This window comes from Rhinopithecus roxellana, chromosome 4 (assembly GCF_007565055.1).
Source record: "Rhinopithecus roxellana isolate Shanxi Qingling chromosome 4, ASM756505v1, whole genome shotgun sequence".
NCBI classification, from domain to species: Eukaryota; Metazoa; Chordata; class Mammalia; order Primates; family Cercopithecidae; genus Rhinopithecus; species Rhinopithecus roxellana.
The window spans coordinates 71,257,576-71,282,612 of record NC_044552.1 but is presented as its reverse complement, the minus strand read 5'-3'; the positions used below and the strand labels follow the sequence as shown (position 1 = coordinate 71,282,612).

The following is a 25,037-nucleotide window of genomic DNA, read 5'->3' as shown; positions in this document are numbered from 1 at the left end:
GTGTTTTCGCCTCTAGAATTTACCATATACCTTTATGTTGGTGTTACTTATAGAATGCCTACATCTGCTTTATGTCATAGATTTCAAAGTGGAGATTGGGTCCAGATTTTAATATAAAGGCTTACCATTTACCAGGCACAGCTCTACGTATTAACGGTTTTAATCCTCAAGACAAAACCTAAATAGATAAATTCTTCCATTGCCACGTTGTGGATTAGGAAAATGAAGCACAAAAACATTTAACTTGCCTGAGGTTTCGGAGCTAGTACATTGTAGAATCTGGATTCAAATCAAGACAGCAATTAGCTGAATGAAGGTGTAACTGCAAATGCAAATAACTGATCACGAGGAATACACATTCACTCTCACAAGATACAAGATTTTTAACGTTACCGATACTAAAAACAAAGCGTCTGCGTTTTTAAGCGCAGCCCCACCCCGCGATACTAGATTTATTCTTCAGAGCTGGGAGCCTGATGAAGGGGAACTATTCCTTTATATTTTTTAAGACTCAGTAAATTGCCCACTTCTTTCCCAAAATGAGATGTCTGTTGGGGCGGCCCTTGTCGCTCCGTGTGCCAAGGGTCCTCCGATTGCTAAGGACACAGCGGTGAGCAGAGAAGGCAGGTGAGGAACTGCACGGACTCAGCGGCAGAGGGCGGCGGCAGCCCGCCCCTGGGGCGGGGGAAGTGGAGGAGCCGGGAGACATCAGGAAGCCCTTCCCTGCCCGGGCACGTAACAGAGCAGGGAGCCTGGCTGCTAGGAGTTTGTCATCGCGGGGGCGGCCTGGGAGCGCTGCGGCGCCGCGGCAGGAGAAACAGCTAAGGACGCCCTGGAAGAGCAGGAGCACATGGGCCTGCGAGAATGGCGCCAACACCAGCCCTTCAAAACCACATCCCAGAGCGGGGCCGAGGACAGCCACCATTGCCCCACAGGCCTCAAGAAAGACGGTCAAGTCAGCCAAGGCCGCCCGCCTAGCCAGGAGCCTCCCAAAGCGCAGGCGCACCTACCCGGGGGGCGCGGCTGGGCGGAGTCAAGAGCCGGAAGAGCCTTGCGCCGCGGTCCTTCCCCGGAAACCCGCGGGCCGGAAGTGTCCGGACTTCCAGCTCAGAGCCCCGGGTTGCTGGGCAACCGATGCGGCGGCTGCAGCTGCTGTCTGTGGTGCTGGGAGCGCGCCCAGTGTAGCTCCCACCTCCTACGCTGGTAACCTCCGGTCCCGCCCGCCTCCCTTGTTGTCGCTTCTCTTCGCGTCGCGGAATCCTTGCCCTTGGCACTACTTACATCTCTCCGGGTCCCACGACACCTTAGCGCCCACCTGCTTCAAAGCCAAGCTCCACCGAAAGGGAGGCAGTCTGCCCCCAGACATGACTTCGGCGCTGACTGATGGCACCTCTCGGGCCCCGAGCACCTACACCTACACCAGCCGGCCCCGAGCACTGCCCTGCCAGCGCAGCCGTTACCGGGACAGCCTGACGCAGCCGTGAGTGACCAGGCTAGCCCTTGTGTGGTCCATACTTGCACCCCATCCCCGGGCCGGGGTCTGGCCCCTTCGCCCTGGCAAAAGCTACTTATGCTGTCTTCCCTTGGCTGCACTCTGCCGAAATAAAAGTTCTGCCCTAAGGAATCTCCCGTGGTGTGGAGGAGTGAAGCAGGAAGGGGCATGGATTGGGCACCAGTTAACTTTTAGTGATACTGAGTTGCTGCCGTGGTCCTTAACAGGTACACGAATTGGCTCATTTCACAAAGTTTGAATTGTACCAGTGTGTATTGAGGGCCAGCTACGTGCTGAGCACCTTACTGGGGGCATTCAAATACGTTTTCTTACTTAATCCACAGTGCTGTGAAGTTGGTTTTATAACTCCGTTATGCAGATGAGGGAACTGCGGTGCAAGGATATCCAACAATAGCATATCCAAAATGGCCGAGTAAATCTCTTCTGCAGGCTTTGAGCAGGAGTAAGATTATTCTTCCATGCAGGACCACGTATTGGTTTTTTGTGGTACTGGTGGTGGTGGTGGTTGTTTTGAGATGGAGTTTTGCTCTTATCGCCCAGGCTGGACCGCAATGACGCGATCTCCGCTTACTGCAACCTCCACCCCGCCCCCGCTCCCCTGGCCCAGGGTTCAAACGATTCTCCTGCCTCAGCCTCCCAAGTAGCGGGGACTACAGGCGCCCGTCACCATGCCCGGCTAATTTTTGTATTTTTAGTAGAGACAGGGTTTTGCCACGTTGACCAGGCTGGTCTCAAACTCTTGGCCTCAAGTGATCCGCCCGCCTCAGCCTCCCAAAGTGCTGGGATTACAAGCGTGAGTCACTGTGCCTGGCCGGCAGATTGTGTTTTTACATCGATGAACAGTTGCGAATATTCAAACATACATAGGAAAGAAAAATATATATATATAAGCTCTTAAAGTTCTCTTAAAGTTAAACGGTTCTCTAAAATTATTTCCGTAAGCCTCAAATGTTGAATTCAGCAGACCTTTACAGGAATGCAAGTTCCATGGATACAGGAACCTTTGCATCTTTTATTCACCTAGTACAATGCCTGGTACATAGTAAGCACTTAATACGAATTGTCGAATTGATGATTGAACATCAACAATGTAATTATTGATGCTTGGTTCAAACACTGTTTCTAAATTCATAATTATCTTGTTCTGACAAATTCTTTTGTAAGAGATGTCTATCACTGTGAGAAAACTAAAATAGAAAATTTAAATTTGAAGAGTGATCATTTATGTTAGAAAAGGATTCAATTTTAAAATTTTCTAATCCTTCCAAAAACACTTTCTGGTGCCTTTAAGTAGTTGCTTACAAATCACTATCCAATCAGACCAACAAATTAGAAACAAGAATCAAGGATGGTTCATTAGGAACAACTTTTTTGATAGTTGATTAGTATATTGAAGTAATCTGTTGATTAGTTGCTAAGTATATCTGAGTAATGCACAAGACAGAAAAATCTCAATTTTGAGAAAGTAGTATCTTACAAATCATAATCATTGATATCCTGATGGATAAAATACTGATATTTTATCCATAATTTGCTTATGGGTAAGGATAATATTCTCCTCTGATATCCTTATGAATAAAATATTTTTTAAGTGTTCAGGAGAGTAGCTGGGCATGGTGGCATGTGCCTGTAATCTCAGGTACGTCGGAGGCTGAGGCAGGAGGATCACTTAAACCCGGAAGGCAGAGGTTGCAGTGAGCCAAGATCACGCCACTGCACTCCAGCCTGGGCAACAAAGTGAAACTCTGTGTCAGAAAAAAAAAAAAAAAAAAAAAGTGTTCGGGAGAGTATTTGTCTTATTCCGTTTCATGTTGCTCCAACAAAGTATCTGAAACTGGATAGTCTATATAAAGAGATGTATTTAGCTCACAGCTCTGCAGACTGAGAAGTACAAGAGGATGGTGCTGGCATCTGCTTGCCTTCTAGTGAGGGCTTTTCTTGTTGTTTCATAACATGATGGAGAAGGTCAAAGGGGAAGCAGATACGTGGGAAGTGGCCAAGCAGGAGGAAGTACCTCATTTTGTAACAACCTGCTCTTTCGGGAACTAGTCCTGTGAGAACTTAATCCAGTCTCTTGAGAGTAAGAGCTCCCTCACTACTGCGAGAACTGGTGCCAGGCTATTCATGAGGGATCTACCCATGATCCAAACACCTCCCACTAGGCCCCTCTTCCCAACACTGCCATATTGGAAATTAAATTTCCATGTGAGTTTTAGTGGGGATGACAAACCACATCCAAACCACAGCAGTACTTTCAGTACTTGCTGGTGAGTAACTAGATGACCATATCCAAAAAGAGTATGCTTTTGTGTCAATCTGTCTCTATGCTAGAATGCCCTTTAGTTGTTTCCTGTTCAAAATTTTATGTTGAACTGGATAAATCTTCAGTTTTTCATGGCTGGAATGGATAACTAATGATTGAAGGGAGTCAAGATGCCAGATTATCTTGATTGGGTATATATAACTGGGCTGAAACCAGAAAATGAAACTTAATTGGAAAGCTGTGAAGTTTTACTTAGGTATGAGAAGTCAGTTATACAGAAATGGGAGTATCTGATTTTTCCTTTGAAAGGGTCTAGAAATTTAACACAAGTCTAATGTCAGTCAAGAACTTCCTCCTTTTCATAGGATTATAAAGCTGAAAGAGAACATTTGAATACTAGTCTTCTCATTTACAAACAAGAGAATGTAATACATCTTTTATGTATTTCTTGGTAGTTGGGTGATCATAAACACCATTAAATTCACCTTTAGGCATGTGTCAAAAGACAATTGTGATAATGACATCCTCATCTTACAAATCCTTTGGTAAAGGCTGTATAGCCCTTCTAATAAAATAACATTTTAATGCAAATGAATTAAAACCTTAGAACATTTTTTTTAAAACTCAGATCAAATAAGGTTTAAAATCACTATAGTGGGCAGAATAATGATTCCCCAAAGATGTCCTCTTCCTCGTCCCCAGAACGTGTGAACATGCTATGTGGTAAAATGGACTTTGAGATGTGATTACATTAAGGATCTTGAGATGGGAGATCTTGTGATGGGAAATTAGCTTGGCTTATCCAGGTGGACCCAGTAGAATCACAATGGAGTCTTCAGAGTGAAAGAAGAAGGCCAGGTGCGGTGGCTCACGCCTGGAATTCCAGCACTGGGAGGCCGAGGTGGGCGGATCACGAGGTCAGGAGATGGAGACCATCCTGGCTAATGCGGTGAAACGCAGTCTCTACTAAAAAAATACAAAAAAAAAAAAAATTAGCTGGGCATGGTGGCGGGCGCCTGTAGTCTCAGCTACAATGGAGGCTGACGCAGGAGAATGGTGTGAACCCAGGAGGCGAAGCTTGCATTGAGCTGAGATTGTGCCACTGCATTCTAACCTGGGCGACAGAGCAAGACTGCGTCTCAAAAAAAAAAAAAAAAAAAAAAAAAAAACAAGTGAAAGAAGAAGGCACAGGAGTCTGAGTCATAGAAGGAGATGTGTCATTAGAAGCAAAGGTCAGAATCATGCAAATGCTGACTGGAGGGCAACCACAAGCCAGGGAATGAGGGCAGTCTCTAGAGCCTGGAAAAGGCAAAGAAACGTTCTCCCCAGGACCTCCAGGAGGAGTGCAGCCCTGTTGACACCCATTTTGAACATCTGAACTGCAGAATTCTGAGAATAAATGTGTTATTTTAAGCCAACTACGTGGTTAGTAGTACCATTTAATGAAATAAGAAACACTGAAGAAGTAATGAGTTGGAATGGGAGAGTAATAATTAGTTCAATTTTGAGGTTGCCTTCCAGATAACATAGTGAGATGTCATTGGGCAACTGGATATGCCTAGAGTTGAGAGAAGAGTTCTTGGCTAAATAAAAATTGGGAGTTTTGGCCAGGCACGGTGGTTCACGCCTGTAATCCCAGCACTTTGGGAGGCCGAGACGGGCGGATCACGAGGTCAGGAGATGGAGACCATCCTGGCGAACACAGTGAAACCCTGTCTCTACTAAAAATACAAAAAATTAGCCGGGTGTGGTGCCGGGTGCCTGTAGTCCCAGCTACTCAGGAGGCTGAGGCAGGAGAATGGCGTGAACGCGGAAGATGGAGCTTGCAGTGAGCCGAGATCGCACCACTGCACTCCAGCCTGGGTGACAGAGTGAGACTCCGTCTCAAAAAAAAAAAAAAAATTGGGAGTTTTAGGTATATGGATTATAACTGAAGTCTTGAAAATGGATGAGGTCAATTAAGGACAAGAGAAGGCTGAGCCTGGAGGAAATCCTCCAGTATGGGAGGAACTGCAAACAAAGGCTAAGAAAAAGGCGTTAGAGAAGTAGTAGAAAAACAATCAGAAGATTATGGTGGTAACACAGAGGACCTAGGAAAGAGAATGCTTCAGTGAAGGAGTGGCCAGCTGGGCTTAACACTGCCCAGAGATCAATTAATACAAGCAATGAAACATGTTAGAATGTTCAATAGTGGCTTCAATATATGATAAAAAAGCAACTTATACCCCACTCAGAATCATTTCCCATAGAATACTGTTGTTGGTGTAGGGCAATGTTTAGTTTCTTAGCTATAAACAATATACCTTTTAAATAACTTTGAATGAAAATATCAATTGTGTTGGCCGGGCGCGGTGGCTCAAGCCTGTAATCCCAGCACTTTGGGAGGCTGAGACGGGCGGATCACGAGGTCAGGAGATCGAGACCATCCTGGCTAACACAGTGAAACCCCGTCTCTACTAAAAAATACAAAAAACTAGCCGGGCGTGGTGGCGGGCGCCTGTAGTCCCAGCTACTCGGGAGGCTGAGGCGGGAGAATGGCGTAAACCCGGGAGGCGGAACTTGCAGTGAGCTGAGATCCAGCCACTGCACTCCAGCCTGGGCGACAGCAGCGAGACTCCGTCTCAAAAAAAAAAAAAAAAAAAGAAAATATCAACTGTGTTTTTGTATTTTTTACTAACAATCATTCTGATCCCTGAAATCAATATTTTATTTTATTTATTTATCTATTTTTTTTTTTTTTTTTTTTTTTGAGACAGAGTCTCGCTCTGCCACCCAGGCTGGAGTGCAGTGGCCGGATCTCAGCTCACTGCAAGCTCCGCCTCCCGGGTTCACGCCATTCTCCCGCCTCAGCCTCCTGAGTAGCTGGGACTACAGGCGCCCGCCACCTCGCCCGGCTAGTTTTTTGTATTTTTTAGTAGAGACGGGGTTTCACTGTGTTAGCCAGGATGGTCTCGATCTCCTGACCTCGTGATCCGCCCGTCTCGGCCTCCCAAAGTGCTGGGATTACAGGCTTGAGCCACCGCGCCCGGCCTATTTATCTATTTTTTTTTGAGACAAAGTCTCTCTCTGTCTCCCAGGCTGGAGTTCAGTAGCCTGATCTCAGCTCACGGCAACCTCTGCCTCCTGAGCTGAAACGATTATCATGCCTCAGGCACCGGAGCAGCTGGGATTACAGGTGCAGGCCACCAGGTCTGGCTAATTTTGTATTTTTAGTAGAGATGATGTTTCACCATGTTGGCCAGGCTGAAACATTTTATTAACATTTTAAACAATAACTTTAAAAAATATGTTTGGGTTTAAAGAGCAATTAGAAAATTGACTTAATTTTTAAGCCTCATTTTTTTATTAGTGTAACTTTTCAATCTTTGAATCAAGCTTTTTTCAGTCCTTTAAAGAAGGCCCCTTTTCAAGTGGGCCATTTTCATATTTACTAAAGTCATACAGATTTACAATCTAAATCTAGCCCTGCCACTTACTAGCAAAGTGACCTTGGGCAGATTCCTGAGTCTGTTTCCCCTTCTGAAAGAGGAATCATAATTCCCAACTTGGCAGCTTATTGTGAATAATAAATAAATAATGTACATGAAGGACCTGGCATATAGTAAGCATTACATAAATTGTATCCATTTACCTCCTTATTTTATGGACCACACTAAAACAGAAATTTATTTTCTTAAAATATATTTATTTTAGTCTAAATCCTATTGAAAATGAGTTACTTCATAGATACCAATACTCTATTAAAGTGGTTATACAGAATTTTCTGTTTTACAGAGATGAAGAACCTATGCGTTATGGAAACATAATGTATGACAGAAGGGTAATTCGAGGCAACACTTACGCACTCCAGACAGGGCCACTGGTAAGTTAAGTTTGAATAGTCTAACACCCTGTTCTCACATTATCTGTGGGGAAGGATCAGTTTCTTTGTGTTAATTTCTAATCCATTGCAGACTAAAACATTCATAAAATAAAGATGAATTACTATAAAAATGAAGTTTTAAAAAAGACATACAAATGGAAGCCCAATGAGTTTCCAGGAGCTGGGGGATGAGGGAGCCAGGGAAGGAGTTATTGTTTAATGAGTGTAGAGTTTCGGTTTTGCAAGGGGAAAAGAGTTCCAGAGATAGAGGATGGTGACAGTGATAGAACAATGTGAATGTGATTAATACCACTGAATTTTATACTTAAAAATGGTTAAGGTGATAAATTTTACATTATGTGTATTTTACCACAAAAAAAGAATTAACTAAAAAAAAAAAGCCCCAATTTTGCATTAGATTCAACAGAACTCTGCCCTTCTAAACATTTCTAAACCTTTTACTCTCAATTTCTATATTTAAATTGTTACAAACCAGTTCAAATAGTTTATAGACACACTAGCCAGAGGCCCACATTTTGAGTAGCCCTTGTTGATTGCATCTAGGTTTGTTTAGATTATCTCATATTCTAATACAATTATCATTATTTAATCAAAAAGTCTGAATTCTGCTTCTTTAATCACTCAACAAATATTTATTGACTTTTAGGTCTTGTTATGGGTACCTAGGATACAGAGATGAGTAAGACATGGTATGATATTAAGGGTGGTGAGTTCTTGGCACAGAAATGAAATACAGATGAATCTCTAAACTGTATATGACATATAAGTGCCTAATACGGCCGGGCGCGGTGGCTCAAGCCTGTAATCCCAGCACTTTGGGAGGCCGAGACGGGTGGATCACGAGGTCAGGAGATCGAGACCATCCTGGCTAACACAGTGAAACCCCGTCTCTACTAAAAAATAGAAAAATCTAGCCGGGCGAGGTGGTGGGCGCCTGTAGTCCCAGCTACTCGGGAGGCTGAGGCAGGAGAATGGTGTAAACCCGGGAGGCAGAGCTTGCAGTGAGCTGAGATCCAGCCACTGCACTCCCGCCCGGGTGACAGAGCGAGACTCCGTCTCAAAAAAAAAAAAAAAAAAAGTGCCTAATACAAGATGATGATAGAGATGCTCCTCTACTTAGGATGAGGTTATGTCCCAATAAACTCAATGAACATTGAAAATGGATTTAAAACACCAAACCTGCCAAACACCAGAGCATAGCATAGCCTACCTTAAATATGCTCAGAGGCCAGGCATGGTGGCTCACACCTGTAATCCCAGTACTTTGGGAGGCCAAGGTGGGCAGATCGCTTGAGCCCAGGTGCTTGGTACCAGCCTGGGCAAAGTGGCAAAACCCTATCTCTACAAAAAAAAAAAAGAAAAGAAAAAAACCCCCAAAAATTAGCTGGGCATGGTGGCATGCACCTGCAGTCCCAACTACTTGGGAGGCTGAGGCAGAAGGATTGATTGAACCCAGGAGGACAAAGTTGCAGTGAGCTGTGATCACACCACTGCACTCCAGCCTGGGTGACAGAGGGAAACCCTGTCTCAAAAAACAAAAACAAAAACACAACCTAGAATGTTAAGGAATTGAGGGAAGCTCAGTGTGCCTGAATCAGAGTCTGAGGCAGGGAGTATCAAGAAATAAGTGATTAAAAAGAAGTTAAAGGTGAATAATAGCATTCAAATCCACATTACAGAGAATGTTGTTGAATGTCAAATGAGGTATGTGAATAATCCACCTAAGGTATGTTTCCAGAACGAGACTCTGTCTCAAAAAAATAAGTGCTCAGAACACTTACGTTAGCCTACGGTTGGGAAAAATCATCTAACACAAAGGCTATTTTATAATAAAGTGTTGAATATCTCATATAATTTATTAAATATTAAGGTGAAAAATAGAATAGTTGAGTATTCAAAGTACATTCTCTGTGGATACTTTTGTATCATCATAAAGCTGAAAAGTCATAAACCACATAAGTTGGGGAACATCTATTAGTCTGAAGCAATGGTTAACTTATTAAATATATCTATCTATATATATGTGTGTGTATATATATATATGTACGTATATACGCTTCAACCCTATCCTGGATCTCCTGCATTAGAACCTCCAGGGATTCCCTGCTTCTCCCACTGAGGTGGTATCAACAAGGGTGGAGCAGGAAGCTGGACTTTCACCTTCACCCAGTGCCAGTGAGGTAGTAGGAGATGGCACAAGTCAGTGCCCCACTCTTTCTGTGGTGGTGCCAGTAAATCCAGTGAGTAGCTGAATTGCAGTCCTATCTGGCAGTAACAAGGTGGTATGAGGCAGTGCTAGTCAATGCTGCACTCTCCAGACGCCACCACCAGTGTCAACAGAGCCTAGAAAGGAGCTGAACTACCACCCCCACCTGGCACCGATGTGTTGGTACAGGTTGACCTTCTGCTTTTGTTGAGGTGGTGTCAGTGGGGCCCAGCAGGAAGTTGAACTTCTAACCCCATGCAGGCTTGTGCACTAAACAAAAAGGGTGACTTTCTACTGAAAAATTAAATATCCAAAGTTGTAAAATATAATACCCAAAATAGCCAGGATACAAACCAAAATCACTCATCATACAAGAATCAGGACAGTCACAACTTGCACAAGAAAAGACAATCAAGAAATGACAAAACCAAGGATGACTCAGATGTGGGAATTACCTGACAAAGATTTTAAAGCAACAATCAAACATGTTTCAATGAAAAGTGGACAATTATAGACACTCTTGAAACAAACAAACAAAAAATCTTAGCAAAGAAATACAAGATACAAAAGTGAACCAAATGGAAACTTATAGAACTGAAAAATACAATAACTAAAATAAAAAACTCACTGGATGGACTCAGTAGTACATTGGAAATGACATAGGAAACAATCAATGAACTTGAAGAAAAATCAATGAAGAATGGAAGTTATCCAGCTGAACAGAGAGAAAATAGACCAAATAAATAAATAAAAAGCCTGAGAAAGCTGAAGAACAATCACAAAGATTTACATTCATGTTGCTGGAATCCTAGAAGGAGAGGAGGAAAACTAGGAGATGGAAATCTTGGATCTGTAGGCAAAAGGCCTGCAGATCCAAGAAACCAAGTGACTCCCCCGAAGAGGATAAACCCAGAGGAATCTACCCGAGACAAATCAAGATCAAACTTTTGAAAATTAAAAACAAAACATTTTGAAATCAGCCAGAAAGAAATTACACGTTAGCTAAAGGAGAACGATGATTTAAATGGCAGTGGATTTCTTACCTGAAACATGGAGACAAGAAAGTGGCACAATATTTTCCAAGTCCTTAAAGGAAAGAACTATCAAGCTCTAATTCTAATCCAGTGAAAATATTTTTCAGGAGTTCCAAAATGGCAGCATAGAAGCAGGCTAGCTTCACTCCCCTGCAAAAGAAAATCAAGAACAAATGTACAGTGCGGAGATTACCACCAGCAATATTCTAGATGTCAAGTAGAAGGAGGAGGCACTTCCCAGGGCTACAGAAAAGTGAAAAAGCTCCAAGGAGATGGTAGGAGAATCAGACGTTCATGTCTACAGTATCTCTCCTTCTAGTCTGCCTGGCACTAAGGATGTGGAGGATTGTATTAGGGTTCTCTAGAGGGACAGAACTAATGGAACAGATATATATATGCAGTAGAATTTATTAAGTATTAACTCACACAATCACAAGGTCCCGCAATAGGCCATCTGCAGGCTGAGGAGCAAGGAGAGGTAGTCCAGGTTCCAAAAATGAAGAACTTGGAGTTCAATGATCGAGGGCAGGAAGCATCCAGCACAGGAGAAAGATGTAGGCTGGGAGGCTAGGCCAGTCTCTTTTCACATTTTTCTGTCTGCTTATATTCTAGCCACTCTGGCAGCTGATTAGATTGTGCCCACCCAGGTTAAGGGTGGGTCTGCCTTTCCAAGCCTACTGACTCAGATGATAGTCTCTTTTGGCAACACCCTGAGACACACCTAGGATCAGTACTTGGTATCCTTCAATACAGTCAAGTTGACACTCAGTATTAACCATCACAAGGATTTATCTCTAACTTGTGATTTCTGCACTGGAAAAGATCAAGGTGGACAACCAGTTTCCCTACCATGTTGGGTTCCCTGGCAGGAAATTCAACCCACAAGAAGCATCATGTGTTCCTGAAAAGAGAAATACCCCTGAGTACAGCCAAAGACAAAATGGGGAGGTGAGACTACCATCCCCAGCCCTGGCCACTCTGCTGTATAACTCAACCAAAGGAAACACCAAATGAGAGTGGCTGTTCAGCAGCACCACATTGTAGGAGATAACATTGTACCAGTCCCCTGGGCATAGACACCTAGCCAGTCCTACTACCGTGTATCCCCTTTGGGACCTCCCCTATTCAGGACGGGCAGTGCTGTGATCATCAGGCAGGGTGAACCTGGCCTTAAGGCACCACCTAGAGCCAAAAAGGAGGCAGCAATCTAGTGATAAAGGATCTCTGGCAGGGCGCAGTGTCTCATGCCTGTAATCCCAGCACTTTGGGAGGCCGAGGCAGGCAGATCGCTTGAGGTCATCAGTTCGAGACCAGCCTGACCAATATGATGAAGCCCCCTGTCTACTGAAAATACAAAAATTAGCCAGGTGTGGTGGCAGGCACCTGTAAGCCCAGCTACTTGAGAGGCTGAGTCAGGAGAATCGCTTGAACCCAGGAGGCAGAGGTTGCAGTGAGCCAAGATCACACCAGTGCACTCCAGCCAGGGTGACAGAGTGAGACTCTATCTCAAAAAAGGGGGGAAAAAAAAAGGATTTCTAAGAAAATATATCCAATAAAAAGCAAAAACAAGCCAGACAGAGAAGACTGGACTAAATAATCCTTCAGTGCAGAGACATAGACATATATCCACATGAAACAATAGCAAACGAGGAACCATGACCTACCTACCTGAAGGGACAAAGCAAGGAATCAGTAACTGGCCCTAATGAGATGGCAGGATGTGAGCTCTCTGACCAAAAATTCTAAATAGCAGTCTTAAGGAAATTCGGTGACATCTAAGATAACACAGAAAAGCAATTTAGAAATTTGTTAGAGAAATTTAACAAGGAAATTGAAATAATTTGTAAAAATCAAGCAGAAATCTTGGAGCTGAGTAATACATTTGTTGAACTGAAAAATGTATTAGAGGCTTTTAACAACAGAATGAATCAAGCAGAGGAAAGAATCAGTGAACATGAAGACAAAGACAGACTATTTGAAAATACACAGTCTGAGGAGAGAAAAGAATGAGAAAAAACAAAGACTGTTTACAAGATATAGAAAATTACCCCAAAAGATCAAAGCTAAGAATTACCTGTGTTCAAGAGGGAATTGAGTAAGAGTAAGGAGTAGGAAGCTTGTTTTAAGAAATACTAACAGAAAACTTTCCAAAACTTGAGAAAGAGATAGATATCCAGTACAGGAAGGTCAGAGAATACCGAACAGTTTCACCCCAAATAATACCCCATAGAATAATCAAGTTCTCAAAGGTCAAGGACAAAAAAAGAATCCCAAAGGCAGCAAGAGAAAAGAAGCAAATAACATACATGAAGCATCTCCAATCCATCTGGCAGCAGACTTCTCAATGGAAACTGTACAGGCCAGGAGGGAGTAAGATGACCAGGAGGGACTGGGGTGACATTTTCAAAGTGCTGAAAGAAAAGAAAATCATCTAAGAATATTGTATCCACAAAGTTATCCCTCAAATATGAAGGAGAGATAGTCTTTCCTAGACAAGTAAGAGCTGAGCAAATTCAGCACCACCACGCTCATCTTACAAGAAATGTTAAAGGGAATTCTTCAGCCTGAACAACAACAAAAAAACACTAATGTGCCAAAAGAAAACATTTGAAGGTATGAAACTTACTGGTTAAATTAAGTACATAGACAAACCTAGAATACTCTCATACTATAACTGTAGTATGCAATCCACTCATAATTCTACTATGAGGCCCAAAAGACAACTATCAAAAACAGTAATAGCTGTAGCAACCTGTTAAGAGGTAGGTAATCGCACCACTGCACTCCAGCCTGGGCGACAGTGCAGACTTGGTCTCAAAAAAAAAAAAAAAAAAAAAAAGTGCAATGAGGCAACTGAAAGTTAGTATGTAGGGGGATGGAGTTAAAGTGTAGAATATTTTTTCTTTGCTTCTGTTCTTTGTGATCTAAGATAAGTTGTCATCTCTGCAAACAACTTGCTATATCTATGTTTTTTGTAAGCCTGATGGTAACCACAATGCAAAAATCTGTAATGGATTTACCAAAAATTAAAAGCAACAAAATAAAATATACTACCAGATAAAGTCACTTAACACAAAGAAAGACAATAAAGAAGGAAGGAGATACAAAGCAACCAGAAAATAAGCAACAAAATGGTAGTAGGAAGTCCTTGCTTTATCAATAATAACACTGAATGTAAGAGGACTCGATTCTCCAATTAAAAGGCATAGAATAGCTGATTGGATAAGAAACGAGACCCAACTGTATGCTCCTACAAGAAACCCACTTCACCTACAGAGACACACATAGACTGAAAGTAAAGGGATGGTAAAAGATTTTCCATGCATCTAGAAACCAAAAAAGGCTATGAGTATACTTATATCAGATAAACTACAAATCAAAGACTGTAAAAAGAAATATAGTCACTCTGTAATCATAAAGTGATCCGTTCAGCCAGAAGATGTAACAATGATAAATATGCACCCAACACCAGAGCTCCCAATTATGTAAAGCAAACATGAATAGATCTAAAGGGAGAGATAGACTGCAATGCAATAATAGTAGGAGATTTCAACAACCCATTCTCAGTAATGAGTAGATAATCCAAACAGAAAGGAACAAAAAGAGAGAGAAAGAAAAGAAAATTGGTGTTAAACTTCACACTAGACCTATTAGGACTAACTGATATCCATAGAACATTTTATCCATCCTCTGCAGAGTACACATTTTTTTTCTTCAGCACATGGATCATTCTTCAGAATAGACCATATCTTAGACCACAAAACATGTCTGCACAAATTCAAAAAAGTAGAAATCCTATCAAGTATCTTTGCTGATCACAATGAAGTAAAACTAGAAATCAGTAATAAGAGGAACCTTGGAAGCTACAAAAATACATAGAAATTAAACAGCATGCTCCTGAATGATCAGCAGGTCAATGAATAAATTAAAAAGGAAATGTTTTTATTGTTTTTCTAAATATATAGATACGATTGTGCACCCATGTATTCCAGTTAACAGTCATACTTTGAAGTTACTTTTATGCTTTGTCAAACATCTTGGTAATTATCTGACAAAGTACTAATGCAATTTTAATGAAGTTACTGATAATCAGGAAACATTATGATAAATGCCTCTATACTACCCAGGAATTGCTTTTGGAATGGCAGTTCTTGTATGCTTTAATAAATATTTTCTAAATTCTAGAAGTATTTTCTGTCACTGTTAGCTCGGACAGCCTGATTCTCTAGAGCTTCAGAGACAACGGGAGGCTAAGAAGAGGGCTCTTGCCAGAAAACAAGCCCAAGAGCAGCTCAGACCACAAACACCTGAACCTGTGGAAGGCAGAAAGCATGTTGATGTGCAAACAGGTGTGTGACTGTGCCCTTGGCATTGTATCCTCTTGGTTTACTCAGTTGTCTGTCAGTTCATTTGTGTTTGGCCTTTGTATTATTTATGCCTCTCCTGTGCTATCTGATACTTCCCCAGTAACATGGTAGGGAAGTTCATTTATTAAAGAAATACATAGACTAGGCTGGGTGTGCTGGCTCACGCCTGTAATCCCAGCACTTGGGGAGGCTGAGGCGGGCAGATCGCCTGAGGTCAGGAGTTCGAAACCAGCCTGGCCAATGGGGTGAAATACCCCGTCTCTACTAAAAATACAAAAACTTAGCTGGGCATGGTGGCAGTCGCCTGTAATCCCAGCTACTCAGGAGGCTGAGGCAGGAGAATCGCTTGAACCCGGGAGGCGGAGGTTGCAGTGAGCCAAGATCGCACCATTGCACTCCAGCCTGGGCGACAAGAGCTAAAGTCCATCTCCAAAAAAAAAAAAAGAGAGAGAGAGAGAGAGAAAGAAAGACATAGACTGTATACTATTATCTTACTGGATATGACTGGAAGTGGGATGGGGTTCGAAAACAAAAAGAATTTTGGCCAAGCATAGTGGCTCACATCTGTAATCCCAGCACTTTGGGAGGCAAGGCAGGAGGATCACTTGAGCCCAGGGGTTCGAGACCAGCCAGGGCAACATACCAAGACCCTATCTCTACAAAAAAATTTTAAAATTGGTTGAGCATGGTGGTGCACGCCTGTAATTCCAACTACCCAGTAGGCTGAGGCAGGAGGATTATATGTGCCCAGGATTTCAAGGCTGCAGTAAGCTATGATCACACCACTGCACTCAGCCTGGGCAACAAATAAATAAATAAAAGAATTTTGTGACCAAACAAATTCTGTCTTAGGAGCCCTTTTCCACATATTCTGTTCTCAAACTGGGATTCTTTCTCATAGCCCAACATGAATCACTGTTCTTTTCATTAGGACTTATAGGAAAGGAGCGCAATATAATTCTACTTTGTCATTTTGTCTTTTGAGAGGAATAAACCCACTCCTATCTGAGTCATCTGCCTCTCACACCAGCCTCCTCTGTCCTCTGGTTCTGTCGCTGTGCATATTCCCCAGGGCCACATAGGCACCCCTGAGGAAGGTGTCAGGATTTGCGTGCTTGTCTTGCTGTCCTCAGCTGTAGAGGCTTACCTAGTCCTATAGGGTCTAGCTGTATTGTTGACAGAATCTTGGTCATCAGACAGTGCTTGGTGTTTTCCTTGGACCACTGTAACTACTTAAGGTTCACTTTGTACCCTTCCAAGATGGTGAGTGGATCCTTCAGGATTATTTCTGCATGGTAAAGGCAAAAGGGACCATTCCATGCTTTAACACTTGCCTTTAGGCCAAGTCTAGAATGTGTGTATGGCTGTCATTAGCCAAAGAGCTAAGTTTTCATGTTTCTTTATACCATCAGAATATTAAGTGATATAATAGCAGCCAGCTTTTTTTGGATATTTCCTCAGAGACTGAACCAGGTCCTTTATCTGTGTATTTCCTTCATTATTACAAAGATTCTTTGTGACAGGTAGTTATAGCCCATTTTCCAGATGAGGAAACTGAGGCCCAGAGAGGACATGACTTGGCCAAGTCCCGTGCCCAACATCTGACTCTAGTGCTCATGTTCTCTGCTTGATAGCACATTACCCTTGCCTCATATAAATTACTCCTAACATGAAATTTGTTTTCATACATCTGTTTATGATCTGTAGTGTAGAGATAACATCAAATAACCTGGTGACTTGGTACATGATTTTTTAAATATCCAGGAATTTTCAAATCTTTATATGTTTACTATCTTAGGACTCAAATATATATATATGTATTACTGACTTTTTATCGACTGTTGTACTCTGCATCTTATACACATCTACGGTCTCATGTTCTTCTTCAGTTCCATTTTCAAATACAAAGCTCAGTGCTTTCTAGACATTCAGTACATGTTCTAGCCTGACTAACTCTATCTATGGTCTTCCAAATATTTAAAAACTCTTAGTTCAGTATGTGAAGTAACCCCCACATTTGAACACTTTTATTCTAATACTTATTTTCTGGTTCATTTAAATATGTTTTGAAGGAGCTAAAATTTCAAATACGCATATATGCTTGAAATAGACCAGAATTTTTTTTCTTTGAGACAGAGTCTCATTGTGTTGCCCAGGCTGCAGTACGGTGACACGATCTTGGATCACTGCAACCTCCACCTCCCAGGTTCAAGCAATTCTCCCACCTCAGCCTCCCAAGTGACTGGGACCACAGGTACACACCACCACACCCAGCTAATTTTTGTATTTTTTGTAGAGATGGGGTTTCGCCGTGTTGGACAGGCTGGTCTCAAACCCCTGGCCTCAAGTAATGCACCCTCCTCGGCCTCCTAAAGTACTGGGATTATGGGCATGAACTACTGTGCGTGGCCTTAGACCAGAATTTTAAACTCAATGTATATGATGATTCTTCTTAGAATTATACCTTGAAGAAATTGCTGATCGCATAATAGAAGTTGATATGGAATGCCAAACAGACGCATTTTTGGACAGACCACCAACACCACTCTTTATTCCTGCCAAAACTGGCAAAGATGTGGCCACCCAAATACTAGAAGGAGAGGTACAGTATATCCTGTGGGTTCCCTCTATGATCTTTATAAATGAGGTAAAGTTAGGTGTAGATAATGCTTAATATGAACAAGAGCCACTTCACAATCAGATTCGACTTCTTGGATTTCTTTCCAGATATTATCTATAATGGTTTTATCATATAGTACTCAGAAATGTTTTAAAATACCATGTTCTGATTTCTTTGCCAATTAAAAACAAAATTATTTAAAATATTTTTAGAATATTTCCACATTTGATTTTTGTTTGTTTATATGCTTGCTTAATGTATGTATATAAGATAGATTTGTACTAAGTAAGGAAAAATAATATCCCTGGTATAAAAGATTCCACAATTAGTTGCTTGTGGATTATATAACTTTTGTAAAGATACTCTCTCATTTAAAAAAAAATTTAATAATTACATTTTTCTATCTATGTGGAATGCATAAATGGGCCTGTTTATGAAATTGAAGAAGAGAAGGCAATGATTATGTTCATAATGACCTAAATGAGTTTTAACACTTGTGGGAACTTGAAAGAACTGTCATTGAAATTGGGAAATAAAATAAATCTTCAGAAGCTATCTGAAAGTTATATTTGCCTAGAAATCCTAGCAATGAATCACCAAAATATCTATTATTCTTGTTCCTTCGTTCATCAAACTGTTATTTAAAAATAAATAAAAATCAAACAGAGAAGGCAGAGAATAAGACAGACAAGGATATTTCTCTTCAGTGTCAGGGTTCATTTTGATGAATGCATACATTTTTTTCATAACTGACTTAACAGATTTTTGCCTGTAAACAAAATGTTGATTTTGAGGATTAGAAACCATAAATTAAGCACCAGCACAGTGTCTGGCACACAGGAGACACTTAATAAATAATATCTTGTTATTGCTATTCATTATATTTTTGTTGAGCATTCGATTCGTAATTAAAATTTTAAGTCTGCTTTATTTTGTATGTTTAAGCTCTTTGACTTTGATCTTGAAGTTAAACCAGTGTTAGAAGTTTTGGTGGGGAAGATAATTGAGCAGTCTCTTCTGGAAGTAATGGAAGAAGAAGAGCTGGCTAACCTGCGGGCCAGTCAGCGTGAGTATGAAGAACTACGGAATAGTGAACGTGCTGAAGTTCAACGACTTGAAGAGCAAGAGAGGCGACACCGAGAAGAAAAAGTATATATAATTGTATTTTTCTTTCTTAGGCAGTCTTTTGGCTAGTTAGCATATTATGTTCAAAATTACATGTGATGATATATCATAAAACTAAAGATCTTTGGGAATGTATTAGAAAAAGATCTATAATATTTTTGCTCAGGTCTCTTCTATAGATCAGAGATCTTTCGTGGACTGAATTCCATCTTTTAAACTCCAGCTTACATAAATATACCTAAAGTGAGTTTCCAAAAGTTTCTAAATAAAATGAAAGTTCCTAAGTTACACGTGTCCCAGTTGAAGACTCTCTTAAATATCAGCAGGCCTAAAGAAAGAAAGACATATGTTGGTTTGCCGTAAGTCAGTGGCAGAAAGATGGAAGGAAGGAAAAAGTGAGTGTATTGGAGAGAGACTGAGTAAGAAGCAGGGCATCTGGATAGAATTCTGATTCTTTTTCTCCGTGACCAGGCCCTTCTTTATACCCTTAGTGACACACCAGACTGATGTGGGTTCTTATAGAGTATTTTTCAGATTCAGGATTTTTAGAATCTTCAATAAGGAAAGGTTTACAATCCAGTTTTTTTAAATGTGCCAGTAGCCTACAGTTAGGAAGCACTAGAATAGATAGTCTTTCTGGTTCTGGCAATAACTGTCACCCTTTGTTGTATACTGATGAACAATTATAAAGTAGTATCTTAATACCTGAAACAGTTCAGAAAAAATTCCCAAGGGGCCTAACTTACTATGCTATGAAAAATAGCGTAATTGTTGGGAAATCCTACTCAATACCTATCAAATGGACTTTAATTCCAAGATGAATACTTAGTTGTGTAAAGAGCATAGGGCTTACAATAAGGATTGTGCAAAAGTAAGACTTTATTTACAAATATAAATTGTGGCAAAATAAACTGTTGAAATGAGTCATGAAATCTTTATCAAAAAATATTTGTTTATTCACTATTTGGAAATATATTATGGAAAGCTGGATACAGGAATCACCTAGATTTATATTTGTTTAGAGTTTAAATATAGATTTCATTAGAAAATATATTAATGCTCCCACTTCCACATGAGAGTAGAGAACAGGATTCATCAGCTTTGTAAATATTACATGGTCTAAAGGAAGCAACAGCAAAAAATAAGAGGCTTTCATAATCTTCAGAACCATTCAGCTTTACAAATTCAGGGAATTGTTACAAATGAACTCATTCACTGGCCCACTGGTAATTTTTCTTACCAGTAATATTTCATGATAATATTATTTTAAAATACATATAGTGGTGATTATCTTTTTGCTACCATCTATACTGTCAAGCATGTATGTCTTGAAATTATTTTACTTGAAATGAATAGTGAGATTTTTACCTTAAATTCCATCTTTTATAACTTCCTGAATTCAGTACCCACTAGCTGTTGAAATTCATTAAAATTTTGATGAAAAATATGGACCTTTAATAGATAGACACCTCACTGCCCATTTTTTGATAAGTCTGGATTCTTCTACTTATTAACTTCACTAGATTCAGTACTTGGGGAGGGCATAAGAACTAAATAACCACCTATGTTGTTTTGGCAGGAACGGCGTAAGAAACAGCAGTGGGAAATAGTGCACAAGCACAATGAGACATCACAAAAAATCGCTGCCCGAGCATTTGCACAGCGTTACCTGGCTGACCTTCTCCCGTCTGTTTTTAGCAGCCTCAGGGATGGTGGCTACTTTTATGATCCCATTGAAAGAGGTTTGTAGATATTTTTGTTAGATTAATTCTGTTGTAATAAGCATCCTCTTAATGGTTCAAATTTATGTTATGTACATTTTTATTTTGAATTGGAATCTTTCTGATACAAAGTCAATTTTAGTTGTTTAAATTAAGTACAGTTGTTAATGAGATGTGTATTTTGAAGATCTTGATTTAAGGATATTATTGTTTGTTTATTGAGAAGCAACATTTGTATAATAGAAAGAAATATGGACTTGGTATTGAAAACCTGAGTTTGGGTTGCAGCTTTATCATTAGCTAGCTTGATGACCTCCAGTTTCTTCATGTGTGAAATGAGGAATTTTTTTTTTTTTTTTTTTTTTTTTTTTTTTTTTTTTTTTTTTTTGAGATGGAGTCTCACTCTTTTGCCCAGGCTGGAGTACAGTGGCACGATCTTGGCTCACTGCAACCTCCGCCTCCCAAGTTCAAACAATTCTCCCTGCCTCAGCCTCCCGAGTAGCTGGGATTACAGGCACCTGCTACCACGCCCAGCTAATTTTTGTGTTTTTTAGTAGAGATGGGGTTTTGCCATGTTGACCAGGGTGGTCCTGACCTCAAGTGATCCGCCTGCCCCAACTGGCCTCCCAAAGGGCTGGGATTATAGGCGTGAGGCACTGTGCCCAACGTGAAATGAGGATTATTTAGGAGTTAAGTCATAAAATATATGAAACTGTGTAAACTGTAAAGTCCTATGTATGCGTAAGTAGTTGTTATTAACTTTTTCTCAGCTGACTTATTCCAATCAAAAACCCTTTGAGAGGCCGGGCGCGGTGGCTCAAGCCTGTAATCCTAGCACTGTGGGAGGCCGAGACGGGCGGATCGCGAGGTCAGGAGATCGAGACCATCCTGGCGAACACGGTGAAACCCCGTCTCTACTAAAAAATACAAAAAACTAGCCGGGCGATGTAGTGGGTGCCTGTAGTCCCAGCTACTCGGGAGGCTGAGGCAGGAGAATGGCGTAAACCCGGGAGGCAGGAGCTTGCAGTGAGCTGAGATCCGGCCACTGCACTCCAGCCTGGGCGGCAGAGCGAGACTCCATCTCAAAAAAAAAAAAAAAAAACCCTTTGAGGGCAGCTATCAAGGTCATTTATTCATTTAATTAGGCTCTTACCCTGTTCCAGGCAGTGTTTGGTATTGGAGAAAAAGAAGGATCCCTGATCTCTGCCATTAGGGAACCAATAGCCTGATAGCTGTCTGTCTGTATCCCCTCAAAGTCCGCGTTCCTAGCTGCTCAGCCAGTGGAAAGGAAGAGTTGCATGTCCTCACCACCACCCACCTTCCTCAGGGTGAAAAGCACTTACATCCACCGTGCTTGGTGTACAGGTCCTATTTTGTTGGGCAGTAGTATTTGGGACACATGTTAGTAATGTTAATTTTCACTGATTACATATTCAATTCAATACAAAGAGGTGAGATCACAGACAAATATTATTAATATACATAGTATTTTTCATAGGTGATATCATTTGATACTCCCAATAACCCTGTAGGATAGACAGGTCAGATAGAATTCCCATTTTTTCAGAAATAGAAACTGAAGCTCAGAGAAGTTAAATGCCTTGCTCCCAACTCCTCAGGCAGTGGAAATATTAGGCCTCAAACTGACTTGGAACTCAGACTCCAAGTCCAGTGTTCATTCTCAGCTACCATCCTGCTGTCCTGGGCTCTAGCTTGGACTCTGTTAGCCAGAGAGACCAGTAGCCTTTTTTCTATCACAGATTGCCAAAATGTAAGTTATAGATCATTTAAAAGCTTGCAAATGAAATTCATACCTGAGATTACAATTATTTATAGTAGTGAATATAATATTCTATCACATTCTCCATTTCATCCTATTGAAAAATAAAATTAGATGCCTGCCCCAAAAAATACTGTTTTGAAACTTTAAAATGTATATTGTAATAGACCATATTTTTAAAATGCTTACACAGTAGATTTCAGTTTGAACAAACTTAATACTGATGGAAACACCTAGTTTCTGACCTATTTCTAGATGGCTGCCTCCTCAAATGCCCTCTCACCTGCATTCTCTGAGTCTGATCAGCTTCCTTCCATTAGGCTCTGGGCTTCAGGTAAAGACTTTCTTTTACTGGCATTGCTCAATTCCAGATTTGCATTGCATTTGGATTGGAGTTCTCCCAAACCCACATCCTCCCCCTTCCTCCCTGATCCATCTCAGATTGCACCTATGAAGGAAACTCCAAATGCCTTGACTCCAAGGAAGGCCTCATAGTTCTTAAATATTGGGACAGGTGCGGTGGCTCACAACTGTAATCCTAGCACTTTGGGAGGCCGAGGCAAGTGAGTCACGAGGTCGGGAGATTGAGACCATCCTGGCCAACATGGTGAAACCCCGTCTCTACTAAAAATACAAAAATTAGCCAGGCGTAGTGGCGTGCGCCTGTAGTCCCAGCTACTCAGAAGGCTGAGGCAGAGGAATCACTTGAACCTGGGAAGCAGAGGTTACAGTGAGCAGAGATTATGCCACTGCACTCCAGCCTGGGCGACAGAGCGAGACTCTCAAAAAAAAAAAAAAAAAAAAAAATCACTTATGCAACAGAAGGGAAACTGACCAGAACATATATAAGGAATATGGCAAAAGTTATGCTGTATGAGTCTACTTAACACTTTTTATTAAGAAACTAATGTTGATGAGTCTATTACATTAGGAGAAAAGCACATTATTCCTCTGATGATACATAAAAATCAATGGATTCTTTTATTACAGATATTGAGATAGGATTTCTTCCATGGCTAATGAATGAAGTTGAAAAAACCATGGAATATAGTATGGTGGGAAGAACAGTGCTTGACAGTAAGTTATTTTATCCAAAAATTGATCTCTAAAATTTTTAGTAGAAAGAATAAATTGAATAATTGAAAGGTTAATTTTACAGTTCTAATACTTAAACTTTCAGTATATCAATTGTATTAATAGAAGTGCAAATTTTTACCCTCAATATTATTTTTGACTCTTTTATAATTTGATATCTATTAATATCTTCTGTCATTACTTCATAAATGATATTCTGTTAAAACAGTATAATTTATATTTAATGCATTAAGTGTGAAGTTAAGTATGCTGACTTCAAAAAAAAGGTTATGACATAGGAAAGGGATGAGGCTTCGTGAAGGTTTTGTAATCATCTGTAAGTCAGCATTATAACTCCTAAAATATACCATAATATGAAAATCATAATGATGTCTGGACACTTAACTTTTCAGTGTTGATCCGTGAAGTGGTTGAAAAGAGACTGTATATGTATGAGCATAAGGAAGACACACATCAGTCTCCAGAACCAGAGGATGAGCCTGGTGGTCCTGGAGCAGTGACAGAGTCACTGGAGGCCTCTGAATTCCCGGAGCAGAGCGTGTCACAGACACAGGGGCTGCTTTTAGATGGAGACTACCTACAAAGAACAACATATGACAGAAGGTCATCCCAGGAAAGGAAGTTTATGGAAGAGACAGAGCTGTTAGAGCAGGATGAAGAAACAGCAATGAGGAATTCCTTAGAGGAGGAAGAATTGTCATAGGAGGGGAGCTTCAAAGTCATGAAACCAATCAACAGCCAAATCAGCAAGCAATCAGGTAATGATGTGCGAGTCCCCTCAGGTTATAGAAATTATGTTGTATTTAGTCAATATGTCTTTTTGTCTAATGGACTGGGCCAATCAAATGTGATAAAATAAAACTAATTTGAAAATGAAACTAATTGAATTCATTTATTTAATAGAATATTCAAAGGCTATATTGTAATTCTAATGAGAATTATATTTAATTACTAGCTTTCTATTACCATTATATGTAACCAGCAAATATATTTTTCCTTAGTCTTTCTAATTTTACAGGTTAGTTTTTTTTAGTACGTATGATATTTAATGTTCAATATCAGTGCTGTCAGCCATTTAGCTTTTCTTCTCTATAGGAAAACTATTTCACCTACTATAAGAGAGAATGCCTAGCCAGGCGTGGTGACTCACACCTGTAATCCCAACACTTTGGGAGGCTGAGGCAGGCAGATCACCTGAGGTCGGGAGTTTGAGACCAGCCTGACCAACAAGGAGAAACCCCATCTCTGCTAAAAATAAAAAATTAGCCAGGCGTGGTGGCGCGTGCCTGTAATCCCAGCTACTCGGGAGGCTGAGGCAGGAGAATTGCTTGAACCTGGGGTGGAGGTTATGGTGAGCTGAGTTTGCACCATTGCACTCCAGCTTGGGCAACAAGAGCAAAACTCTGTCTCAAAAAAAAAAAAAGAGAGGA

The 25,037-nt window shown here is 40.8% G+C and overlaps 1 protein-coding gene and 1 long non-coding RNA gene across 3 annotated transcripts in view; one reads left to right on the top strand and one right to left on the bottom strand.

Annotated features, from left to right (window-relative positions):
• Positions 1–739: 739 nt before the first annotated feature.
• RSPH3 (radial spoke head 3) lies at positions 740–24,617 on the top strand. 2 transcript variants are annotated; one of them, XM_030929112.1, is made up of 8 exons: positions 740–1,480; positions 7,551–7,638; positions 15,107–15,248; positions 17,723–17,868; positions 18,832–19,035; positions 20,591–20,753; positions 23,503–23,589; positions 24,000–24,617. In XM_030929112.1, exons 1-8 carry the CDS (start codon positions 1,365–1,367, stop codon positions 24,308–24,310), a joined length of 1,257 nt encoding a protein of 418 aa, XP_030784972.1. In that variant the 5' UTR covers positions 740–1,364; the 3' UTR covers positions 24,311–24,617. The 2 variants fall into 2 exon arrangements, with proteins under 2 accessions (XP_030784972.1, XP_010379830.1); XM_010381528.2 differs by having other exon boundaries at positions 1,036–1,719; positions 24,000–24,487.
• Positions 3,691–25,037, bottom strand: part of LOC115896941 — a 38,602-nt gene continuing 17,255 nt past the window's right edge. Inside the window, exons 2-4 of the long non-coding RNA XR_004056882.1 lie at positions 13,206–13,310; positions 10,909–11,049; positions 3,691–4,742 (exon numbers count right to left, since the gene is read on the bottom strand). This is a non-coding gene — a long non-coding RNA (uncharacterized LOC115896941). The remainder of the gene's footprint in view (positions 4,743–10,908; positions 11,050–13,205; positions 13,311–25,037) is intronic.

Coding starts and splice junctions, on each gene's coding strand:
- RSPH3 (XM_030929112.1), top strand. CDS start 1,365: ATGACTTCGGCGCTGACTGATGGCACCTCTCGGGCCCCGAGCACCTAC. Junction 17,869..18,831: donor CCCAAATACTAGAAGGAGAG/GTACAGTATATC, acceptor TGTATGTTTAAG/CTCTTTGACTTTGATCTTGA. Junction 19,036..20,590: donor GGCGACACCGAGAAGAAAAA/GTATATATAATT, acceptor TTGTTTTGGCAG/GAACGGCGTAAGAAACAGCA.